General features: G+C 35.4%; 1 protein-coding gene across 11 annotated transcripts in view; it reads right to left on the minus strand.

Moving 5' to 3' along the window:
* Window positions 1-23,443, minus strand: part of PPFIA2 (PTPRF interacting protein alpha 2) — a 352,026-nt gene that overhangs the window by 160,837 nt on the left and 167,746 nt on the right. For 5 of the 11 annotated variants that reach the window (XM_005437159.3, XM_055712388.1, XM_027802371.2 and 2 more), the window contains exon 3: window positions 6,841-6,903. The exons of the other annotated variants lie outside the window; for them this stretch is intronic. In XM_005437159.3, the coding sequence (XP_005437216.1) occupies window positions 6,841-6,903 (63 nt within the window). The remainder of the gene's footprint in view (window positions 1-6,840; window positions 6,904-23,443) is intronic. 11 annotated transcript variants of the gene reach the window in all.

Genomic DNA, 23,443 nt, shown 5'->3' on the forward strand with positions numbered 1-23,443 from the left:
GGGCACCTGGCTGCTGGCAAAGGTCAGCCTGTAATGACAACTCAGCCCCTCAGTGGGCCGCAGAGACAGGAATGCCCAGCTAAGGGTCCTGGGTATTGCGCTCCAGCAGATCTGCTCAGTAAAGCTGTCTGGTAACATCTAGTTTCTGTGAACCCACCCAGGCAATATTTTTTTTCATATAATACTCTTTGCAATGATATCGAGTACTGATTATAAAGCTGCTTCCCAGGATGCAACAGATAAGCATCTATATATTGACACGCTGTAGTTGAAAACAGAGTTAACCATGTGGTACTGTGTCCATTCCCAGTGCATACACGAAAATTAAAATCAAAAGAGTGTGGACAAATCCCTTGCTAACGCATCTACAACTCCTAATTCCTGATTCTGATTTTGCAATTTTCAGTCTCTCAGATGAGTAGAATCAATGCATTGGGCCTGTGTCAGTCCAAAATGTTGTAAAGTTTTGGAGTGCTTTCAAAGCTACGCTGGGACACTGATGCTGTGCATAATACAGCATCACCATGAGTATGGAGCCACATAGTTGCGGAGCAGGGCACTATGCTGTTGCTAAGACATGAATTTGCCAGTGATGCATCTTCCTGGTTGCAGTGCATTGCTGCTATCACTTTCTAGCTTACAATTTAACACACTCGGCACAGCTGGCCAGGCAGCAGATCTGCCAGCTAATTGCCTGTCAAGAGGTCTGGAGCAGAGGCAGAAACATTGAGCTGCACAGGGAAACAGAAGATGAGGGCCAAAAGATTAGTGTCATGCTCAAAATATAAGGCTGCACAGTCACTGGCAGTGAGAACAAACTGAAATTGCTTTTCTGTTGGCAACTGTTAATGAAGTAACTCCTGAAGACTTTAAACTATGTAGTTTGGGTAAAAGCTTGAAAAAAAAGAAACCTCCTTACAGGTTTTTTTTTTCCCTCCATGGACAAAAACTAAGACCTCTATGTGCCAAGTGCCAAGAGTGTCTGACACTTGAAAGTACCAGGTGATCACATGAAATGGGTTTGTAGCTTCAGGGGGTAGGTCACCACTTGGTAAACCACTGAATCATCTGATCATCAAAAACGAGCTGAAGGAGTTGAGCTGAAAGCTCAGGGGGCTTTCATAGCAACCTGAGAAAGTTTGGAGGCTTGTAATTATGTTTTGGCTTCTGACTTTTTGTTCCTATGTGTAGTAGTTCTGGAGTATTTTTACTTTCTAATCTCAGAAATGTTCCCAGGATAGAAAATATAATTTCTGCTTCAGCTTACCTAAGAATATAGTCATTTGGCTTAAACTTCAAAAAAAAAACCAGGCTCAGTTTAATCACGTGAATAAACTTATTCACGTGCATAAACTTATGAAAAAAAGCAGGTTTTAATCTTTGATAGAAAAAAAAGAAGTATCCAGAAAGCATAGGAATTATAGTTTCATTACCATTTGGGAGAAAAAGAAATACACTGATATTTTAAGGCTTCTATACATTAACAAAGCTTTCTGTCTTTCTCCCCCAGTTAATGTAACCTTCCCCAGCCACCTTTTGAAACATTGTAAAGAATTAAGATTGTTGCTGAATGAAAACCAGCAGTTTTATAAGATGCTTCTAAGAGCCAAATTTTATAAAATATAAGAAAACTGCTGTTTTCCTACAGAACTACTGTAGAAAATGTCTCTCTATATATGCTCTATATCTTGTCTAAAGTCATAAAATAATGAAAAAATATGTTAAAAATTTACACACATTAAGCTATGTAAGTAATAAAATATCTAACTAAACACAACAGCCTGATTCACATATGCTGGAATTAAAAAAGCGGTGTATTTTCAAAGTAATTACTCTAAAATTTGTAAGTAGCTCTATGAAGAATTCCTGAAGGTATGTATCCCTTTATACAGAACAAATGTGACTTTTCCATGAAGAAGTAGTGCAATAGCAAAATTCATTGGTTTTGCACTTAACAAATAATTAGTTTTCTCTGCAGTTATATGCATTAAGTGTTTTCATTTATTATATGGAGCAATTTCATTTTAGAAATCATTGACTTAAGTTCTGCTGTTTCGAATGAAGAAAACAGCATGTTTAATACCTGCCACCACTTTCTTTTGTGTTTTGCTGTTCACATTTTTAAAGTGGACCTCAAAGAGCAATAAAGAAAAAGGAGTGTTAATACTAAGCTCAAGGTCATGCAACCACAGCACCTGGCTCTGCATACAAAGTGTTCTGTCTGTTCTGACCATTAGTTTGCAGTGTTTCCAGCCATCAAGTAATGGCATTGAGATATCAAAGTATGATAGACTGTTCTGTCTAAATTACTCTACATCCATCAGTAATTTCTGTCCAGGCACATTAGAACACATGTAAGAGTACATCTGCAGACATTAATTCTTATCAAGAAATAGTGTTTGCAAAGTATATAGCAATTGTATTCGTTGTGTAAAGACTAATCTATAAAAATAATACATACATACATATATATATACACACACATACACACACAGTGTCAAGATTTGAGATATCGTACATGATAAGACAGCAAACCTAGCAGTTAAGTGGCTTTTATTATCCCACTAAACAATATATAAGAGAAAGGAATAAACTGAAATAGGGTATTACTATTGCTTATAATCTCAGTTTCTTCACTCAGCTTCTCTCATGTAAACAATTTATAATAATGAATGATAGAAAACAGAAAGTTTGTGTGGGAGTAAAGGTAAATTGAAGCCTATAATGAAGACTGTGGAGGTGTAAACTTCACAGAGCAACAGCATGCAAATTAGATTTTTTCATTTGTGGGAAACGGCCCACAAAATTGTACCTTGAAAATCATCATAATATCTGAGTTCTCAATTTTGAATATATTGCAGTTTCTTCTTGAGTTTCAGTTATATTGCAGGTTTTGCAGTGTATTTCTACTAAGAAAAATTATACACTATACACCCTTAATATTTAAAAACATGCTTACATTTGCTATTAATAACATTAAGAAACATTACTTGGGCTTAATAAAGACTTCTAAAATATTTTAACATATGTCCCACAAACAATGTATGTTTTCTGTACAGTTTTAGCATCTCAAACTCTGCTTCTAGATGACCTTCCAGAAACGTATGTTAAGTCTGAGATTAAGAGCCAGAAAACTCAGATCAAATGTATTGTGCCCTTTTTTGGCTAAACAACTGAGTTTTAGAATTCATTACAACTGTATAATTAATACCATGTAATTAAAATGCTGAACCAGCGCAATATATACTACCCAAAATTTTTATGCCTTTGAGAATCCTCTATAGCTATCCCTTTTAAAAAAGGCAGAAATACGAAGTTGAGAAATTAACAGTAATTACAAGAAACCAGAAAACATTTCAGAATAATGTAGCCCAATAATTGAAAAGTTACCATGCATTCAAACAGTTTCAGCTGTAGATTTGACAGCCTTAATGGCAGTTATTAAAACTATGGTTCACACAGGTAACCGTGGGTTTGGAATGCAATGGAATAAAATAAATGGTTTAATTAATTTTCTTTCTCATATATTACAAAGTGCATTAAGTTTTTACTTTAGCAATTTTTTTTCTAATTAGCATGAGAACAATCACTCATAATATAAAAGTGTACTTATGAAAAAGCCTAAGGAGCTGGGTTTTATTCAGTAATGAATAGCTATATGAACAGTTTCCAGTCATCAGGAAACCAGAGGATTTAGGAATGAATAAAACACTTTCCAATTATTAATCAAGTTTTAGATGACTTTTCAGTTACAGTATTTCTCTGAACTGAAGCTGGATCTGCTTTTGCAATTGTTACAGTGCCCCAAGAAGATCTTGTGCCAGGAGAAGTACTTGTAAAGCAGAACTACCTTCCCTTCCTGTTGTCCCCACAAGATGCTGGTGGAAGGGTGACACTTTGCTCTTGCTGAAGACTTTGTGCATTTGGATGACATGTAGGTGTTGGCAGGGATTATATTCTGTCTCTGAAAAGGATTCTTCCATATCAAACAGGACTTCTAGTCATTATTAATTATAAATTAAAAAATCTAATAAAACCAGAAAGTAATTTGAGGAATTCAAATGCAAAAACCCCACCTACATAAGATAAACTTCCACTGAGAATTAATTGGAATTCCTGAAACGGATTGAATGCTGTGTCTCCTTGTTAGAAGTATTCAGATTTAAGAATTTTGGTTGTTTGCACCTATTTATAAAGTAAGAATTTAAAATTAGGCCTCGTGACCACTTCACAATGACTTTGGGTGTAAATAAATAATAATGGCAAGAGCTTGTTTCACCTTTGTGACTGAATGGTGTTATTTTTCACTGGGGAGGAAATAAACAGTAGTTTTAAACATGAAAGTTTTTATTTTTAGTTTTTTTACACTGAAAGTGAAATCTACAATGGGAACTATTTTTTTATTAAAGACTATTTAAGAATAACTTTTAGTTCACGGAGAGATTTCAGAGACAAATATTAAAACCTAGTCTTTCAACTGAATTCCAAGAAGTTTCACTGTTATCTACACATTGTCTACACTGTTATAGAAACAGGTTTTTTTGTCTACACTGTTATAGAAACATTTTTTTTTTCAGAGTTTCAGCTTTGAGAATGGTCTTTAATGTCTAGGCTAAGCTGTTCACCTAACCTACTGCTTAAGTAAAAAGACCCCTCAATGACAATCCATCCAAGCTGTCTTAAGGGGGGATGATTCTTCACATGGTATATACCTTGTTTTCTTGATTGAAAGCAATTGCATCATAACTCAATTGACTACCAAGTTTTTAGGAGGATACAGTCTTGTGAGGTAATATTTGTCCTAAACACAATCTTAAATTGGGAAAACAGGGTTTGTATTCATTTTAACCACCTACAAACAAGGTACCTAAGCCAATATGGCCTTTTAGGTTCTCTTTTTAGTCAACAGAAAAAGACTGATACTGTCAGAGACCCAACAGGTGAGACTGACTAGCCTCTACTGTCTCTACAGCAGAAACAACGCTAAATTCAGCACTAAACTTTAGACAGGAAAATCAGGAGATTGAGTTGGAAAAGCATTTAATGAATTCTAAACTTTATCCTTTTTCTTGTGGAGGTTGATATATTTCTTTGGGGGATAAAAAATCCCCACAGCAGTTCAAAGAGAAGGAACAAAATAAAAAATGGGGGATAGCCAAGAACTGTAGTTTACAATGACAGCTCTTGTGATCTCTAAAGGTAAGAGTAAGGATGTTTGTGTTCAATGGGTTAATGAATTGCTTACTGATCTTAATGGCAATGGATATACTCCAAAGACTAACAGATAACCTCAGAGTTTTTGATTTATTTCATTAAGAAATCACCTATTTAGAGCCTGTCTTAATGAAATTTTCAAAAACAGAAAACAAACTAAAAGAAACCAAACAATTTTGAAGTAATTGTTATTGTACTATATATATATTGTATATTTTTATACTGATATATGTACTGGTATATACATTTATATACCTCTATAACTAAAATTGAAACCCTGCATTTTTTCACGCTTGTCAATTCTGACATATTATTATCTTTCATATTACTATCTTCTGTTAAAAATTGTACTATTTAAAGACTGTAATACTAAAATTGCCTTGGAGAAGTTAAAGGCATGTTACAAATCTGGAAGATATTGCAGATTAATCATACACTATGTATTAAGGAAGCTTTTTTGCTCTGCATAGAAGCAAGTCTGAAACTGGAATTGAACTGATTCCATGAAGCTGTAATCATAGACAAGAATTTATAATATTGGTCCATTCAAGGAATGTATTCAGAAATCAACAATGATTCAGATAGTAAGATGCAGTATCTTCTAAGAATGCAGTGTAAAGAATTTTTCTACGTTCCCTTAAGTGCACAAACTTTCCAGAAAAAAGATTGTTTTAACATGTTGAATTTTTTTCTCAGATAGGAAGAACAAACTAACTTCTTACCAGCACTAAATCACAGTATTTTTTCTCTTAGCTATTAGATACTTTAACTATATTGTGCTTGTACTTTGATTATTTTTATATCATAAAAGAATTTAAGGTTATGGAAATGTTTATCCAGATTTACTTCTATCAGTTCCCCTATAAATATGATAATCTTTAGCTGAAAAATAAATTATTAAACATATTATATTATAAAAAATATCTTCTATATAATGCAGAACCATGGTCTTTTCTCAGTGGTACATCCCAAATTCTCATTAATTTTACCCTACTAATGCAGAAAGGTTCGATTTTAGCCCAATGACTTGCCATTATCTGAATAGTTTTAGTAAAAAAAGAAAAATGAACTATTATACTACAAGTGAATGATTTGATTCTTTTGTTAACAAATTATGTTTCTTATTCTGCCTTTCATGAGCAATAGTAACTCCTCCTTTCCTCTATTTTAAGTCATGGGACATATTTGTTTAAGCAAGAAAAATGAAATTACCTTCCTTCCAAATTTAGTGTTACACATCTTTATATCAAAAGCCAATTTAGAACAAGGTTAAGTAGAAAAAATACAGCCTCTCATTGCTTTCCTCATTTTGCCTATTGTTCTGCTGATTTCAACTGACAGGAGCATTGAGCTGGGTGGGAAGCAAGGTAAATGCAGAAGGAACAGTGAATATATTATCATTGTCTTTCTTCAGCTGCACCATCAAACCATATGGAAAAAAATGACAGTAATTCAGGATTTTGATAGGCTGAGACCTCACTTGTAGTACAATATTCATTGACCCTGAAACATATAATGTGAAGTAACCTCAAGATGCACAAGCTTGAGTGGGCAAAAAAATATCAAATTCACATAAGGAGGCTTTGCAATTAAATTACGCAAAAATCCAAGATATTTTGAACATACATTAGGGCAGGATATGGTCCTTTGAATGTTATTCTCAATGCTCGTACCAGCAGCAACCGTCATCTGAAAAAGGGGGCAACAGAGATTCTCCTGAATGGAACAGAATTTTGCACAGTGCTACATTATATTTAAATTATACCATGCTAACAAGATGAATGTTATTATCATTCAAGCAAGCTGATCTAAGAGAACAAAAATGTGGCTCAACTGAAATTCACACAAAAAAATTGAAAGTATTGTTACATCTCCTGGCTCATGAGGTGCTGAGAACAACCAGATAGCAAGTCACCTCAGCATTCTGTACTGCATTTGCAGAAGTGAACTCTGAAGCACTGTCAAACAGTCAGATAACTATGGAGAAATAATCATAGTTCCATGGTTAACTTTAATCTGAGGTGTCTACATAAAGCAAGAAGTTTACTGTTTGTGAGGTCTGAAGAAAGTAGAATCTTCTCCCTCAAATTAAAACATCTTATGGAAAGACATTAAGAGAAGTAAACCTATTAAATTATTAGGTAGAATATATCTATGAAATTGATAAAATTTCCATGTTGTCTCATACTTCTCTGTTGTACCAAATAATCATGAGTGGCAAAATAGCAGGAAAGAAGCTATGTGCAGTTAAAAATCTGGAAGTGTCTTCAGCTATCTGAAGAATATATTTTAGCATTGAATATTATTTTTCCTCCTTTTTCATGACTTCTTCATTTATTTTTGCAGAGCCCAACATATAACATTCTTCTTTAGAAAGACCCTGACTAGCAGGCAATCTGACCAGATGACATTTCTTCAGATTCAATATTTACTTCAGAGGAAATCAACAACAGAAATTTTCAAAAAGTTCTAGAAGTACTTTTTAAACCTCTGGTTCAATCTATCCTGACTGCCATTCAAAAAACGCAAACAGTTCTAGACTAAATGTCTAAACACTCTTTCTATTGCTGAGAGCATATGTAACAATACATTCAACATTCATGCTAATTATAGTTGAGCTTCATCGTCTTTCAAAGTAAACATTGACCTAAGCTTTATTTTGTGACTATTTACCAACTCAGTTCAGTATACCTGGAATTCAGACCTGACAAAAAGACAGTATTTTTGGATTCACGTATTTTTAATAGCACAATATATCATTTGGAAAATACAACACATTGCAAGATGTGTTTTATAATGACTACTATTATAATTTATGAGGAATTTAAGCCTGACTGTATATTAAGACTTACTTTTGCAGTAAACAAAAATGTGCACATTATTAATGTTTAATAACAGCCACAGGCATGTATCCATGTTCATCTATCTAGAAGCCAAATATTGCTGATGATCTTCACATTGTGATTTGTACCACTTTTTAAATATTTTAAAGTTTTAAACTTTCGACATTTTAAAGGAGAATTATGCTATTAGTGGTAACAAAAAATGAATTTTAAACAAAACTCTCCATTACGCTGGCAAGTTCTTGGCTTCTGTTAGATTTCCCTTCTTTAGATTAACACCCTTAAAGATTTGAAAACTTTTTTATTATTTTTTAAAGGAGGTTTCAATTCATACAAAGCAGCTACTTTTGAAAAGGTATTTCCATGCAAAGCAACTTCATGGTCAATTCATGCATCATAGATGGATCTTTAAGACCATCTTTAACAAATTCTGTTGCTCTAGAATTTTGCAAGAAAAACACAATCCATGTTATGTCAGCATGACACCGTTTTAAATAAACAATATCTCAGCACAAGGATACATACACATTATAAATTTTATCCATTCATTACTTCATCTCACACATCTTTAATAACAATTTAATGTTTATTAAATTTAATCTCAATGTTCATACATATAAAAATACTAAAAAAGGGTAGAAACAAATACAACTGGATAATATGTAAATAGTTTACACATTTTTTGCACATCTCAATTTATGTACATCTACTATATGATGTTTTTTGATAATTTTGCACTTTTGTGTGAAAAGGTAGATCTACTGTATACTTTTGACTGCTGCATCTGAGCTCTGTTAACTAATTCATCTTCACTGCCCATCCCTGCTAACAGCAATAATCCCTGAGTAACGTTAACCTAATTTTTCAAATTATCTTGTAAACAGTTTCCCCCCTCTTTCCTCTTGTAAAACTGTGATTAAAAGTTTATTGGTGAAAGGTATAAAATGAACAGTGTTCAATTCTAGCAGCTGGTAGGTTCGATCCAGTATTTTGATTTTTCAGGCCTACTATGAGAAACTTTATGTAATTGGAAATGAGTGATCGTTGGTATTTCAATGCTGTAAGGCTATTTCCTTATAGAGATGGTAATTTCCTGTCCAACTGGACTCATAGTACCTAAAATGTCGTGTAAAAGAAATGAAAGAAAAATATTCAATAAAAACTACAAAATTTGTGCACTAATTCTAAAATCGTTTGTCTTCAAACTATGCATATTAAGGTAAATACATCATATTGGCATGAAGATTTTCCTGGTAAACCTTTGAGAGGCCAAATCCATGAATGAGTTATGCAGTGTAAGTAACGCAGCAATTCCCATCTCATGCACGTTGATAAAATATTTATTTCATTCAGGAATGCATCTAATATTATAGCATCTACTGAGTACTTTGTACTCTAGTAACTATAACCTTTTAGGATTAATATTCTTGAAACTTTCTAATACAGTTTGGTCCTCTTTGAGAAAATGCATTAGCATTAAAATGTATCAGAGGAGGAAACAGGGTCAACAGGGAGAGATGTTCTGAAAATGAATCTCTAGAATGTGCATATATTCTTGCTTGGGATGTGCACTTTAGCTGCTATTTGTTATGCACAGGGACAGATTCTCAAGCTGTATCCTAAATGATGGACCCAGAAATGTTTCCAGGCTCCTTCTCCTCTCTCTTTTGGTTTTCCACATAGAAAAGTCTTGTGTGAAGCTGTAGCATGTCTGAAAACATTTTCAGAAAATGCATCACCTACCAAAAGCCCTCTAGGTATGTACACACCCAAGCTACACCTCCTGGAGTTTCCAAGCCCGCATGAGACAATAATCACATTTAACGGCCCACATAGGCACCAAACTGGCCTGCATTTCACAACTAGATGGAAATAGTGACAAAGGATACATGAGATTACAATTTCAAGCTTCTGTGGAAGCACTGAAGTCAAACAATGTTTTAGCTAAACCTGTAAATTAACTTATGAGAAACAGGTGAAAATTCATGAAGTCTAACTTTGATATTCCTGAGCTTACACCAAACTGGTTAGTTGCACCGAGCTTTCAAGTGATCTTGCTGTACAGGTCACATGAAACACATTGTATTTTCCTAAATACCAACATCATTGTAATCCAAATTTAGCAAGTCCCCAGTCAAAGTTCTACTAGAGCAGGAACTCCTGTTCTCAGTTATGATGTGAGCAGTACAGCACTAATTTCAAGGTCATGTCTAAGATAAGGACATGGAATAAAAAAGAAAGTTGGGTTTCACAATTGGTGGTATCCAAAGCTGCTAGCAAATTCAAAGATATTCACCAAATAAATCTAATTTTTTGACAGACTGAAGAAACCAGCAATTTTTCCCCAATTTTTTGACTTCTTTGAGGTAGGTGGAACTTAATTACTAGAAAAATAATGATAAACCTGCTCTCAGAAATAATAATAATAAAAAAATCCCTCAGAGCAATATTTCATGTTTCTTGACAAGAATTTTGTGGTTATAAGTCTGATATCACTCACCAGAGTCCAAAATGCTATTTAGGTGTTTTAGTCTATTGAAAATTTTATTTACTCACATTAATTAGTGAAACTAGGCAATGTCAGAAAAGAACCATTTCTTCCCTTATGTATCATCTCTGTGAGGGAGCTAACTGAGGTCATGCTTAGCAAGCCATCTGAACAGTCATCAAGGTAAAAAACCCAAAAGGAATAGACCTGTTCCCTATTTTCTAAAACCATTCCTGTAGAAAGTATTCTATTTGTTATTTTAGTAGATGGAGAAAAAAAAAAAAAAAGATAAAAACACAAAGAACACTACCACTATGCATAGGTACAATATCTCAAAAAGTTTATATTTCATAGTGAAATTCACTGCCTGTTCTCTGCACTCAGTCTAAGAAAGTGGCTTCAGCTAAGCCTTTCCTAAGTGAAGCCTGTTGCACGTAATATCCCAAGCATCTCACATGATGACTTTAACAATCAGTACCTTCAACTCAAGCTGAAACCAGTTTAATCTATACTGTACCCATACATACACGCAGACAAATGTACACTAATGCAGAATCCATTGTTTGGTTTTGGTTTTGTTTGTTTGGGGTTTTTAAGTGTGGGCTGGACTGGAAGTAATGCTACAAAACAAATAAGGTCATCATGGCATATCATGGTACATTATACCACAGATACAGCAGATACATGTGATAGTATTTGTTGTTGATAGTATGAATCTATTACACTAATTTTGAGAAGTCATCATGTGAATTCACAGTAACAAAATATATTCTTAGTTGCCATTCATATTTCCTGTTCTAAAGAGAAAGAGAAGTGTGATATCCATATGTTGGCAAAGATTACTTTAATAGTCTCAAAGGTGTATTTAAAATTCACATACTGCATACTGAATACCTGTCTGTAACAATTATCCCATCAATGTGTTCTCATTTATGGAAGACCATTTCAAAACTTTACTGGAAAGGACCCTGGGACACCTGATCTAGTTATAAAGTTAGCCATGCATGGACTAGATGACCTCCAGAGATGACTTCCAACTAAATTATGCTATGATTCTGTTATTTTTCAATACTAAATGTTGTTTGGTGTTACAGGACATAGGGTTCTCATTATGTTTGATATGGTACCTGTAAATTGAGCAAGACAGAGAGCTTCTACAATAGGAGGGAACAAAGGATGAAGGATGTGAAAATTGGCCACCTTACCCAGTCTCTCCCTAACAATCCAGACAGAATTTTAACCCTGAAAATAGTTCTAGTGACAGCTCTGCACTTGCCTGAAGTTGCAAGTAATGAAGCTCTTGGAGCTTCCTCTGGAAAAATTTAGTCTGTGACAACCAACAAGTGATTTCAGGTGTCAGCTCATTGCCAACACCATTATGAACAAACGGCATGTCATTCCTCTTCTGCAGCCACCTCAGAGATCCACTGGCAGGCGTTAAGTCTTAAAACTGTCTGTAAAGGCTGGCTTAGAAAGCAACGCAGCAATGAAGACAAGCCTTGCAATCCCACTGAAGACCAAACTTGCCAGTCATATGCAGCATGCTTTCGGGTAGGGGTTGGCTGCAGCCTCTGGGGCACATTAGAAACCAACAGTCTGAGACTCACCAGGAAAGCTGAATGACACCAGGTAGCTCAGACTCACAGCCTACTTGCAAGTTTGATTTTTGGGTGGAAAAGAAGTTGGAAGAGAGATTGTGCCACACTTAGATCTGTTGAGGATGCTCCTTCAGTGTAACAGACACATAACTAGGGAGGACAAAAAATGTAAAGGATACATTTGAATCTGTCCTGACTATTCAAGTGGAAGACTTAACTGACTAAAGAACTCAGTATTTATTTTCAAAATGAGCCCCTCACATAAATGCATTAAAATTTTTCTCTTCTGGAAATTACATATTGGCATTGGTATCTCAAATTGAAAAAAGTAACTACAACTAATGTTTAAATCTCAGTAAAATACATTTCTGGGTATACAGCAAAACCAGATTTTGTCTCTAACACTGGGACTCAGCCTGTATGAAACTTGTATAGCATGCAAGTTCTCAGTAAATTCTGTAAAATCCCACTGCTGTTTGTTCCACAGAAATGCATAGCTATCCCTGAAAAAGAGTTTGACCTTTTAATATATCATTTAAATTAAACAAAAAATAATGTCACTGTGATTTCTTTTAACATTTGTACTGGAAGACAATGTTAGATATTTTCTTCAAAAAAATCCAACAGACCCATCAATGCTTTATGTTGCTCCATCTTACTATCAGCTGCCCATAGTATATCAGTCATCTTTGTGAGAGGCCTCTTATCCAAAGCTCTCCACTGATTTTGTGCAGAAAGTGTTCTTTTATTGTTGAACCAAAGTATATATAATTCATTTTTCTTCCTCCATATAAAGAAATTATTTAATATATGATCCTTGTTCTTTAACTATACTTTCTCATTCACTTAACTATTCGGTTACCTATAATGGTATTGTAAATATGGGCAGTAAATGAATGGTCCTAAATTACCAACTTAGTACTTTTAAGCTAACAGAGTTGAAAGTGCCTATATTCTGAATTTAAGCAAATCAAATGGAGTCTCATTTGCATGATCATAATTGGTGTGTCTGTGCATGTGCGTGTACATATAAATAATTTTGCATATATAAGATGCAATATATACAAAGAAGTATCTAAGGACATTTAGCCTGGAGTAGAGAAGGCTCCGGGAAGACCTTATTGCAGTCTTTCAATACTTAAAGGGGGCTTATAAGAAAGATGGGGAAAAATTTTTCAGCAGCGCCTGTAATGATACTACAAGGGGTAATGATTTTAAATTAAAAGAGGATAGATTCAGACTAGATATGAGGATGAATTTTTTTACAATGAGGGTGGTGAAACACTGGAACAAGTTGCCCAGAAAGGTGATAGATGCCCCATTCCTGGAAACGTTCAAGGTCAGGCTGGACGGGGCTCTGAGCAACCTGGTCTATTTGAAGATGTCCCTGTTCATTTCAGAAGGGTTGGACTAGTTGACCATTAAAGGTCCCTCACAACTCAACCATTTTAAGATTCTAATATTTGATATACATTGTACATAAACACACACACCTGTATCCATCCCCATGTATATATGTACAAAAACAACACATAAAATAACTACCATATGCTTGATGATGATAGCCTGCAGAAAAAAAGTAAAAAGAAGTAACAAAAACCACCCTCTACAACCATTTATATCACTGTGAGCTGTCTGGTGTGTACATTGACCTTCATACACTTCATGCATGGGAATATTCCCACTGACATATAGGGAACTTATCACTGCAGAGTTACATCTACATGTAAAAATCTGCAAGATGTAGCCCTTAAAACCTAGGATGTAGAAAGACAGATATTGCAACCTGTATAGTAATCTTCACACAGTACTGTCACTGGATGATACTAGGTAAGGTATACATCATTAAGTGAGCATTTTAAAGATATAATAAGATTCATATTTATTTGCTTACCAGTTTCACAGTGACTGAACTGTCTAATTATTCTTCGATCAATAATTTTAAATGTTTTTTTTATGATGTGATTTTGTAGTTAAAATAAGCTCTTATATTTACACTATAAAATACTGATTTAAATATATTGGACTTAGAAGAAATTTATTATAGCACATAAAGATTCAGAACAGTGATTAGAGAAGCAGAGTTTGAGTTCATATAGCCATTAAAATATCTCAAGATCATGCCTCTGTGTTGTACTGAGGCAAAGAAACAATTCAGGCCTATATTCCATCATTAAAATTTTAGTTAGTAAAAAAAGTCTAGAAAGGAACCATCTGAGTAAGTTCTTAGTCAAAACGAAAAAATATTTCCTTGCCTAATTGTCAGCATTCCTTTTGCATAAAGTCTTTTCAAACTACAAGATGCTTTTTATTACAAGTGTATAAAACAAAGGACATGCTCATTTAATATCATGTAAAAATATGAAAATATATGAACATGTTGCAATGTTATGCTAATTGGTTTTCAAACTAAGTCTGTGGAAATCATGTTGACTACTCTTTTGCTCTATCTAGTGAAGCACGAAGAGCCTGATATTTACTTTCCAGGTGCTGTTCCAAGTCATTGTATTGTATTAAGGCAAGGCAAGGCAAGGCAAGGCAAGGCAAGGCAAGGGGGGGGGGGGGGGGAACAAAAGAGGAAAAGAGAAAAGAAAGGAAGGAAGGAAAGGAAAGGGAAAAGGAAATGGAGAGAGGAAGGAAGGCAGAAAGAAGGAAAGAGAGGCGAAGAGAATGAAAGAGCAAAAGAAAAGAAAAAATAAACTACCAACCAAATACACCTACAGTGTTTTCCTGCACTCCCTGAAATCCTGCTCCTCTAATCACCCAGCTGCAAGACTTGTTCCCAGCCTACAGTATTAATCTCTCTTGTCACTGAAGCCCAGGCTGTAGGGAAAGAAAATACTGCATTTCACGCATGCCTGCATACTGCTCTGAATAAAAGAAACATAGTTTAGGACAGTGTGTTAAAAATTATGTTATGTGCGCATGGTCCCAAGAGATCAGACTTCTGACAAATCCAGGTTAGGCAGAGGTTGAATGCACCTGAGGAGCCTATATAGGTTTCAGAAACCTCATGGATCTTGTGGGAGACAGAAACCTCAAAAACATGACATAAATCACTGGGACTATCAGAGCTTTGTCAAAGGCAATATAAAGCCAAAATTCTGAAAACATGTTCAAAATACAGTGAATCATACTTGCACTAATTTGAAAATGTTGCTTTCTGTAGTTTCATTCTTACTGTATGACTGCAGCAGACAGCAAAGCCAAAAAGCATGCCTAAATAATTTTACACAACAGCATAAAACTTTGATTTGGTCACAAAAGTCAGGTGAAGCCTATTAAAAATCTGTTCCTGTTCTAATCCTCAGATTTCTATGTAGAGAAAAAAATAGGAGTGAATCATGCTTTTATTTTGTAGTAATGAATATTTCCCTCATTTCCCTAAATGCATGTGCCACTATGTCAAGTTTCCTGCAAACAGAGGGACAATCAGCTCTCTGATCTCCTGGAAGAAAGTCGAGGCAGAAGAAAAGCTGCCCTTGGTTGAGTGCAGAATGCAGCCACTTCTTGCACTCCTGGGAGATACTCGGCTCTGCCTGGGCTGTGGAGAACTCTGGGCCATGATCAGGCTGTATGAGTTTGAGCAAAAAAAAAGGAGCAAACATTATGACCCCCCCATCTACATTACGGAGGCCCAGAAGGGTATACCTCAATTCTCGATTAACATGGGCAAGGAGAAAGTAAAATGAGATTTGTGTTTTGCTATTTCTGGCTTATGTATTCACTGAGGAATATACAAGTTAGAGTACTCTTCAAAGGCACTTAACATGTTTACTGTTTAACTGTTCATACATATACATTAAAAAAAATGTGCTCTCTCTAACCAGTTGAACTATCCTCACCAAACCAAATCATCAGAACATAGACTGAACTATTTTGACCAACTGCAAACTGGTCCTTCAGAAACAGTCTTCAGGATAAGTCTGTCTGGAGATTTTAATCACAGCTAAACTTTTGTAACGGTTTATCCTTCAGATTGAAAAAAAGAGCCATAACAGTATAACAATACAACTTGTATTAGTTTAGTTTCCTGTCTGGGAACTTCCTACTGTATCCCATCTGCAAGTCATTGCCTGTTTTGTCACACGTGAGCTTGTTCCATCTATGCTACATTGGTTTACGAACCCCCAATATGCCAGACTTTAACTGTAAACCGGTGGTGACTCCTAGTAAGACTAAAAGAAGGCATATGAGTGTCATGGTTTTGACTTGGATAGAGATAATTTTCTTCATAGTAGCTATTATGGGGCTGTGTTTTGGATTTGTGCTAAAACCAGTATTGATAATTCAAGGGTGTTTTAGTTATTGCTGCGCAGTGGTTCACAGCATCAGGGCCTTTTATGCTTCTCACACCACCTCACCAGCAAGAGGCTGGGGGTGCACAAGACAGTGGGAAAGGACACAGCCGGGACAGCTGACCCCCCCTGACCAAAGGGATATGCTATGTTATATGATGCCATGCTCAGCGTATAAAGCTGAGAGAAGAAGAAGGGTGGGGGGTGGGGGAGGCATTTGCAGTGATGGTATTTGCCTTCCCAAGTAACGGTTACACATGATGGAGACCTGCTTTCCTGGAGATGGCTGAACGCCTGCCTGCCAATCAGAAGTAATAAATTAATTTCTTGTTTTTCTTTGCTTGTGTGCATGGCTTTTACTTTAACTATTATACTGCCTTTATCTCAACCCACAAGTTTTCTCACTTTGACCCTTACAATTCTCTCCCCCATCCCACTGGAGGGCAGTGAGTGAGTGGCTGCGTGGGGCTCAGTTGCTGGCTTGGGCCAAACCATGACAATGAGGTAATGAGAAGTCCTCGTTTCAGCCAGTGACGTTGAAAACTACTGTTTCGCTCCTTTTACAAAGGAAGAGGGATGCAAAGTCTTCCCTGAACTCCGTCCTGTGGTTCAGGATGAAAAAGAAATGACTTGACACAGTCCACCCGCTGTGGCCAGGGAGCTAGTCCTGAAGGACTGGCCATACCTCCACCACACCTGTGTTCAGTGCAGCTGTGTCAAGAGACCTGCATAAACCTCGAGTGAGTTAGTGGGGAAAACTTCCAGCCACCACAGGGACAAACCGAGAGCAAGGCTGACTTTGACTCTGCATCTGCCTTCCAGGACTACAACACAGCTCAGGGATGGGGGATACAGGAAAGGCCACATTTAACACTGTGTGGGTGATTTTAAGTATGAAGGATACGAATGCACAGTGAAATAAAACAACTTTGTACAAATTGAGTGTATAACTGAAAATAGTCTTGAAATAGTTTTTAAATGTACAGTTACCATCCTCTCAAACAACAAGCTTCAATCTTAGATATCATCACATCATTGGTAATTTTTACTAAGACAGTTTTGAACATTATCTGAGAAAATACTATATAAAAAGGATTTTAATGAACATATACTTTCTTCCCTCTCCCCACCTTTCATTGAAATACATTTTGGAAAGCTATCCACAACAAAGAACGTGTTTCTGTTCATTTATTGTGATTTCCCCTTTGGCACTTAGTTACACAGGGATTAGAGAAAATTTATTTCTGCCCTATCTTTCTTTGGAGAATAGACAAATCAGTTTTCAAAACTATAGAGCTGGAAACCAAAAAGTACATAAAAACGCTCTGTCTTGCCTGATGATGCAAAAGAAAAGAGTTTGGTTTTTTTTTATAAAGCTCTGCCAATTCTAATTCCAGAAACAATAGGTCTGCTGAGATTATCAGCGTTAATCCTAGATCCCACAAAAAGAGTGTAATACTGTTTTCTGTTTTTGTGGGAGTTAAGAACCACTGTTACAACTGTAACCTCATTATACATGCCCACTAAATATGGCTAACACTGTTGCATACTGATTTTTCTCATAGTCTTTCCCTTCAGAGAAAAATATGTACAGATACATAGATACCTGCAGTCTGTATGGTGTTTTGGTAGAACTGTTCTTAGTTTCGTGGTTTGTTTTAAATTTTTATCCTTCTAAAGAAGACATTGTTGAAAAAATATAGCTTGCTTTTGAAGATACAAGTGGGACAGGCATATGATAATGCTAATTCCTGGGGGATTTAATGCTACTCTATTGGGCCAGTTTCCAAACAATCTGGTTCTCTCCCTCCCTGTCTCACTGATGACTGTACAATATTCTGCAAGTCCTGAATAGGTCAGGGCCATCACACACATTCTTGCTATCTTACAGCAGTTATTGTTTAAAGTAATTTATATTTTAACTTAACACCATGTTTGCTAGGTACTGTGCAAGTACAGATCTGAGAATTTTTCTTCTTTGAAAAAAGACAGAAGGGAACATTTCACATGTATAAAACATGTATGCTTGGGATATGTGTAGATTGGTTGGATCCACTTCACTGCTTTTGCTTTATTTGCTTTTCCTGGTGAATATAGAAGTCAAAGACACAGACTTCAGCAGCAGTATTTTTCTTTGCATTTAAATACACACCTCTCCCCCCAATCCTTTGAGATACCTGAAGACATCCCGATACCAAACATACACAGCAGTGCAATGATACATTCATGATTTAAACACAGTTTCAGGAACTAAGGCTGCTTATGATGCTGCAAAGCAGCAGCAAAGACAAATTAACAAGACTTTGGTCTTTTTCTCAGCTGTTCATAACCCTTTGGGCAACAGCCAGATGTCAGAAATCAGTTCAGCTTCACTTTAATGTCACTTGAAAAAGCCATGAGTAGTGTCAGATGCAGGCAGTGAAACTACTTGGAAAGACAGCCCAAAGGTAGGGGATATCAGTGGAAAGGAGGTGGAGTCACTACCACTGAAAATAACAAAGAAGCTGTGAGTGAGGGAGAGGCAAAACAGAAGCCTCTATTTTACTATCTCCTGAAAGAATCTCCAAAGTAGTATATTATAGCTATGTGATCAAAAATGAAAGATTATTTGCATTAGACCTTAGATATAGTATAATCTCTTGCATTGCACCAGGGCAGGGACATAACGTGTTCATCCACAGAGTTCAAGCAGTCAAAAAAACCCAAACCCAAATAATCTACACCATTTAAAAAAAAATAATATATATATATATATGACTTATGTCAGGATCTATTTTAGGATTAAATGTAATGTACATTAAACTGTTTATTTATCTCCATTAATTATAGCTCAAATGTGGATTTCTACATTTGAGGACCTGGCTACGTAGGCCAGGGAGATTACCGAGTCTTTCCACAAAAGGTTTCATGAAAAGCATTATTAAGAAGAGCGCATTAAAAATTGAAATGAAATTCTAATTGTAAAGGAAAGAACTGAAACAATTATGATTTAAATTAAATATGAAACTTGGCAGATGAAGATAAGCAGACAGGATTTTGTATCTTTATGTTTTAAAATAGCATGTTTATTCACAAAAAGCTTTTTAAAACTCTTTTTTAACTGTCATTTTTGACACTTGTTTATAATTCAGCACCACACTGAAAGCCCAAATCTATAACGTTCCAAGAAAAAAAAAAAAAAAAAAAGCTTTGGGAACTTTTATTTAAGTAGCTTATTTCCTCCATGTTATATTCCCTGCAGCCGCTTGAAGCATAATTCAGACCAAATTTCCTTACAATGTTGGAAAAGCTACATTTTTTTAATGAAAATGAATAGAAATGGATGCTGAAAATAATGACAAAGGTGCTTATGCATGTATGCCAGGAGACTTGAGGAAAGTAAGCAAGAAAGCTGGATATGTCCACAAGCCCAGTTTCCTTTGCTCCGCTGCCACTAGTCCCTGATGCTGCAGCAGTGACCAAGGAGTGGCCCAGGGAAGAAAAGATTTCCTGATACCTACGATCTTGCTTCTCTGTGTGCAGCTATTCTACCCAGCTAAGCACCAAGATTTTAAAGTACAACAATAATTATCATGCCCATATAAAACTGAGACTATAGCACAACTCAAAATGCTAAATTCAAGAGCATACACTTCACTGACTATGATGAAAAGAATATAACAAAAAGAGTAAAACATTACCCTGGCAACACTTACTCAAACAGCCAAAGAATTAGCATCAAAGCATCACTGAATAAATATTGGCTATATTTTTTCTCACACTCACCCACACAGCAACATAAAAGACTGCAGATCCAGACAAAACCAATATTTTTGAGTAAATCATAACTGCAGATATAGACAAATGCATATATATAAAAATATAGAATCTACTGTGCAAAATGGAGGTATTTTGTTGATTAGTATAAAAATCCAAATTTAAACCATGAGGGTCTGACAACAACACTAAAAACATTTTGTAATTTTAATAAAAAAATGGAATATGTTGAACATAATTTTGGGGCTAGAAAAAAGAAATACAGCTTTCCAATATTATTTTTTTTAAATAATCAAAATTTTACATCATATTGTCACTGAAAAGTTGGCAACTGTAACAACCTAGTAAATTATCATATGATTTTATCTGTATGTTATGTGTACTTCAAGTATTATTTTTGTAAGCTAAAAAATCTTCATAAAACATAGCTAGAAAGGGAAAAGAAAGATATGACCTAATAGCCCTCAGAATAAGAATCCCCCTAAAACACACAGCCAGCCATCATGATGTAATGAAGATCTTAGCTTTGTTAGTAGGGTAAGTTTTCTAACTTGGGAAAGGGCAGATCAAAATACCCTGATCAGTTAAAAGATCGGTCCCACAGAGAAGACATGGGGAGAGCACAGATCAATAAAGAGCAGTTATGATCCAGAATCTGTACCAAGAAAGCTGAAACTGAATTATTTGCACATCTCATCTAAATTAAACGTAAATCAGAGCACCTGAAGTTAAAAGCTCAAGATACCTGACCTGTGAGTGAGAAAAGCAGGTACTTTCAAAGGTGATTCTTAACATCTGAGTGAATTGCCTAAAGCTGGATGGTTTAAATATAGTACAGTCCTCTACAAACAAGGCATTTTGTTATTTAATTCCGTTTATCTTGGCAAAACACAATACTTTGCTTTGAAAAGCTGTTTCCTCACCATTGCTGCATCATCACTGCTCACAGGCAAGCATGGGGAAGGAATTTTTAGCAGGTGCCAAATACACTGGATTTTCCGGTTGGCACTGAAGATTACATCTCTGTCAGAGGGAAGCTCAACTGAGTTCTCATCTCAAGCAAAATATAAATGAGTTGATACCTATTTGTAAAGGATGCGTTCAGAAACCGAGAGAATGTCTAGACAATCAGACTACTGAGGAACAGTGACAGTGATATTTTCTATAAAAAAATAAATCACACTGTATTCCTTACAGTTACAGGTTTTAACCATAGCAAATTTATTCCACCTTGGGAACTCTCAAAAAAACCCTAATTTCACTCAGTATTAAAACCTTCCTCCAAGAAGTTCTGTATTTCAGTTGCAAATGGAGTTAAAAGGCTAACTTTAATGTAATCTGCAATATCACAATCCCACATAAAACATAAAAGGAAATATATCTAATCGATATTAAAATACTGCAGATGCAGATGACAGTAAATTTACCAAAAGAGGCACTGCAGATTGACTGCCTGCTCTTGGCTTGTGGAAAATGTAAAGCAATTCGACTTCGTAGAACTTGAAACAATTCAAGTAACTTTTTTTTCACTGCTGTTTAAACTAAGTTGCATTAGCTTGCATGTACTACCAGTTAACAGTGCGCATAAATAAATCATCCTGGCTAGGCAAACTCACAGGAATGCCTTAAAAGGAGTATCTTAAAAGTGAAAAAAGTATCTAAAAAGTGAAAACACTTTATGCATTTGGTAGGGAGGAGGATAAAGATGGGAAACAGATGATTATCTTGCAGTTTCTGTTGGTAACTGATGCACAGCTGCCAAATCCACACCTTGGGGGGACCCACAGCTTGATGTTCCCAAAAGTGGAAAGCCAGAGGCAGTGCTAGTTGGGCATGGGGCAGTCACATTCCAAAATCCGCATGTACAAGTGTTTCCCAAGTGAGTTGCCACTGACTGTAAGAAAGTATCTGAAAGGGTGAGAGTTCTGTATAGGCCTGAATGCTACAAAGAGCTCACTTCTGAAGCTAGCATTATTGATATAGACATGAATGGATCAGTGCAAAGAAGTATCTCATATAAATAAGAAATATCTTCAGTTAGTAATAACTTAACTTTTTAAAGTGTATTTCTCTAATCATTATAATTTTTGTGTAGATGGAAAAGGTGCTTTGTTAGTATGCACTATGAATTTTTTCTTACATCCACCTATCCATCCATCCATCAATCCATCCACCCACCCACCCACCCACCCACTCACAAGACTTCAAAGTATGATTAATTAATGATTTTTTTTCTATTTTGTTTTTTTGCTTGCACTTTGGTGCACGACATTCATTAAAATGGGACACTACAATTTTTGGAGTTAGAAACTACTTCAAATTGTAGCAGTAGTCACAAGAAATGAACTCAGGAAAAAATGGTTACCAAAAAGCTAATATTTAGTCTATACATTATATTTCAATTTAATAGTGCAATTGACTAAATAATGTTTTAAATACAGTATATAAACTTTAAATTCTATATAAAAAAGCAAACCTACGAAGAATTTCACCATACATGTATTAATACTCTCCCCAGACAATGGCTTGGCATCTGTAATTGTGTGCATCAAAGGAATACATGATTAACACTGGCAGAGGACATAGTTAATAATATACGAGTCAGAAGTGTGGTGGTTTTAATCATTAACACAACATTTGTTGTGGAACAAAATTACATACATTGTATCAATAAGTACAGTCATTTGATAGTCTTAGCTATGAGTGTCATGTAACCTTACTTAACAGAAGTACCGTCTTTTCTACCTCAGAATCCCACTCTTTTTACCAACAGCTCTGCCTCTTTCAACGCAATTTGAACAGCTTTGTGGGTTTACTCATCCAGCTGTCTCAAATGCAATGATGGGATTAATGATGATCATCTATAAGGAAAAAAAAATATTCAAGTGATACTGTATGATTAGTGTATAGTAAGAGAAATATCCCAATGTTCCTACAATGAGACAGGAATTTTAAGGAAATCATAGCTAAGAATTCAGGTCAATCTGTTTTGAAAACATGGTTTCAACCATCATCTCAGTGAAACTGAGAATAAAACAAATTACATGCATATTTATTTAAGAAAGTTTGTGTGGCTATGCACCTTCTTCAGTTCCATGTATCTATGTCCATAGTTTGGGTTTGCTGTTAATATTCAAAAATTTTGATACACTTGAAATCCTGTTAGGAATTACTATGTTATTAAAAATAAAAAAAATAATTTAAAAAAATATGTATGTGACATTTCAGTGGGAGTTCAGTTAGCAC

The sequence above is a fragment of the Falco cherrug genome, chromosome 5 (genome assembly GCF_023634085.1).
Source record: "Falco cherrug isolate bFalChe1 chromosome 5, bFalChe1.pri, whole genome shotgun sequence".
In the NCBI taxonomy this organism is placed as follows: Eukaryota; Metazoa; Chordata; class Aves; order Falconiformes; family Falconidae; genus Falco; species Falco cherrug.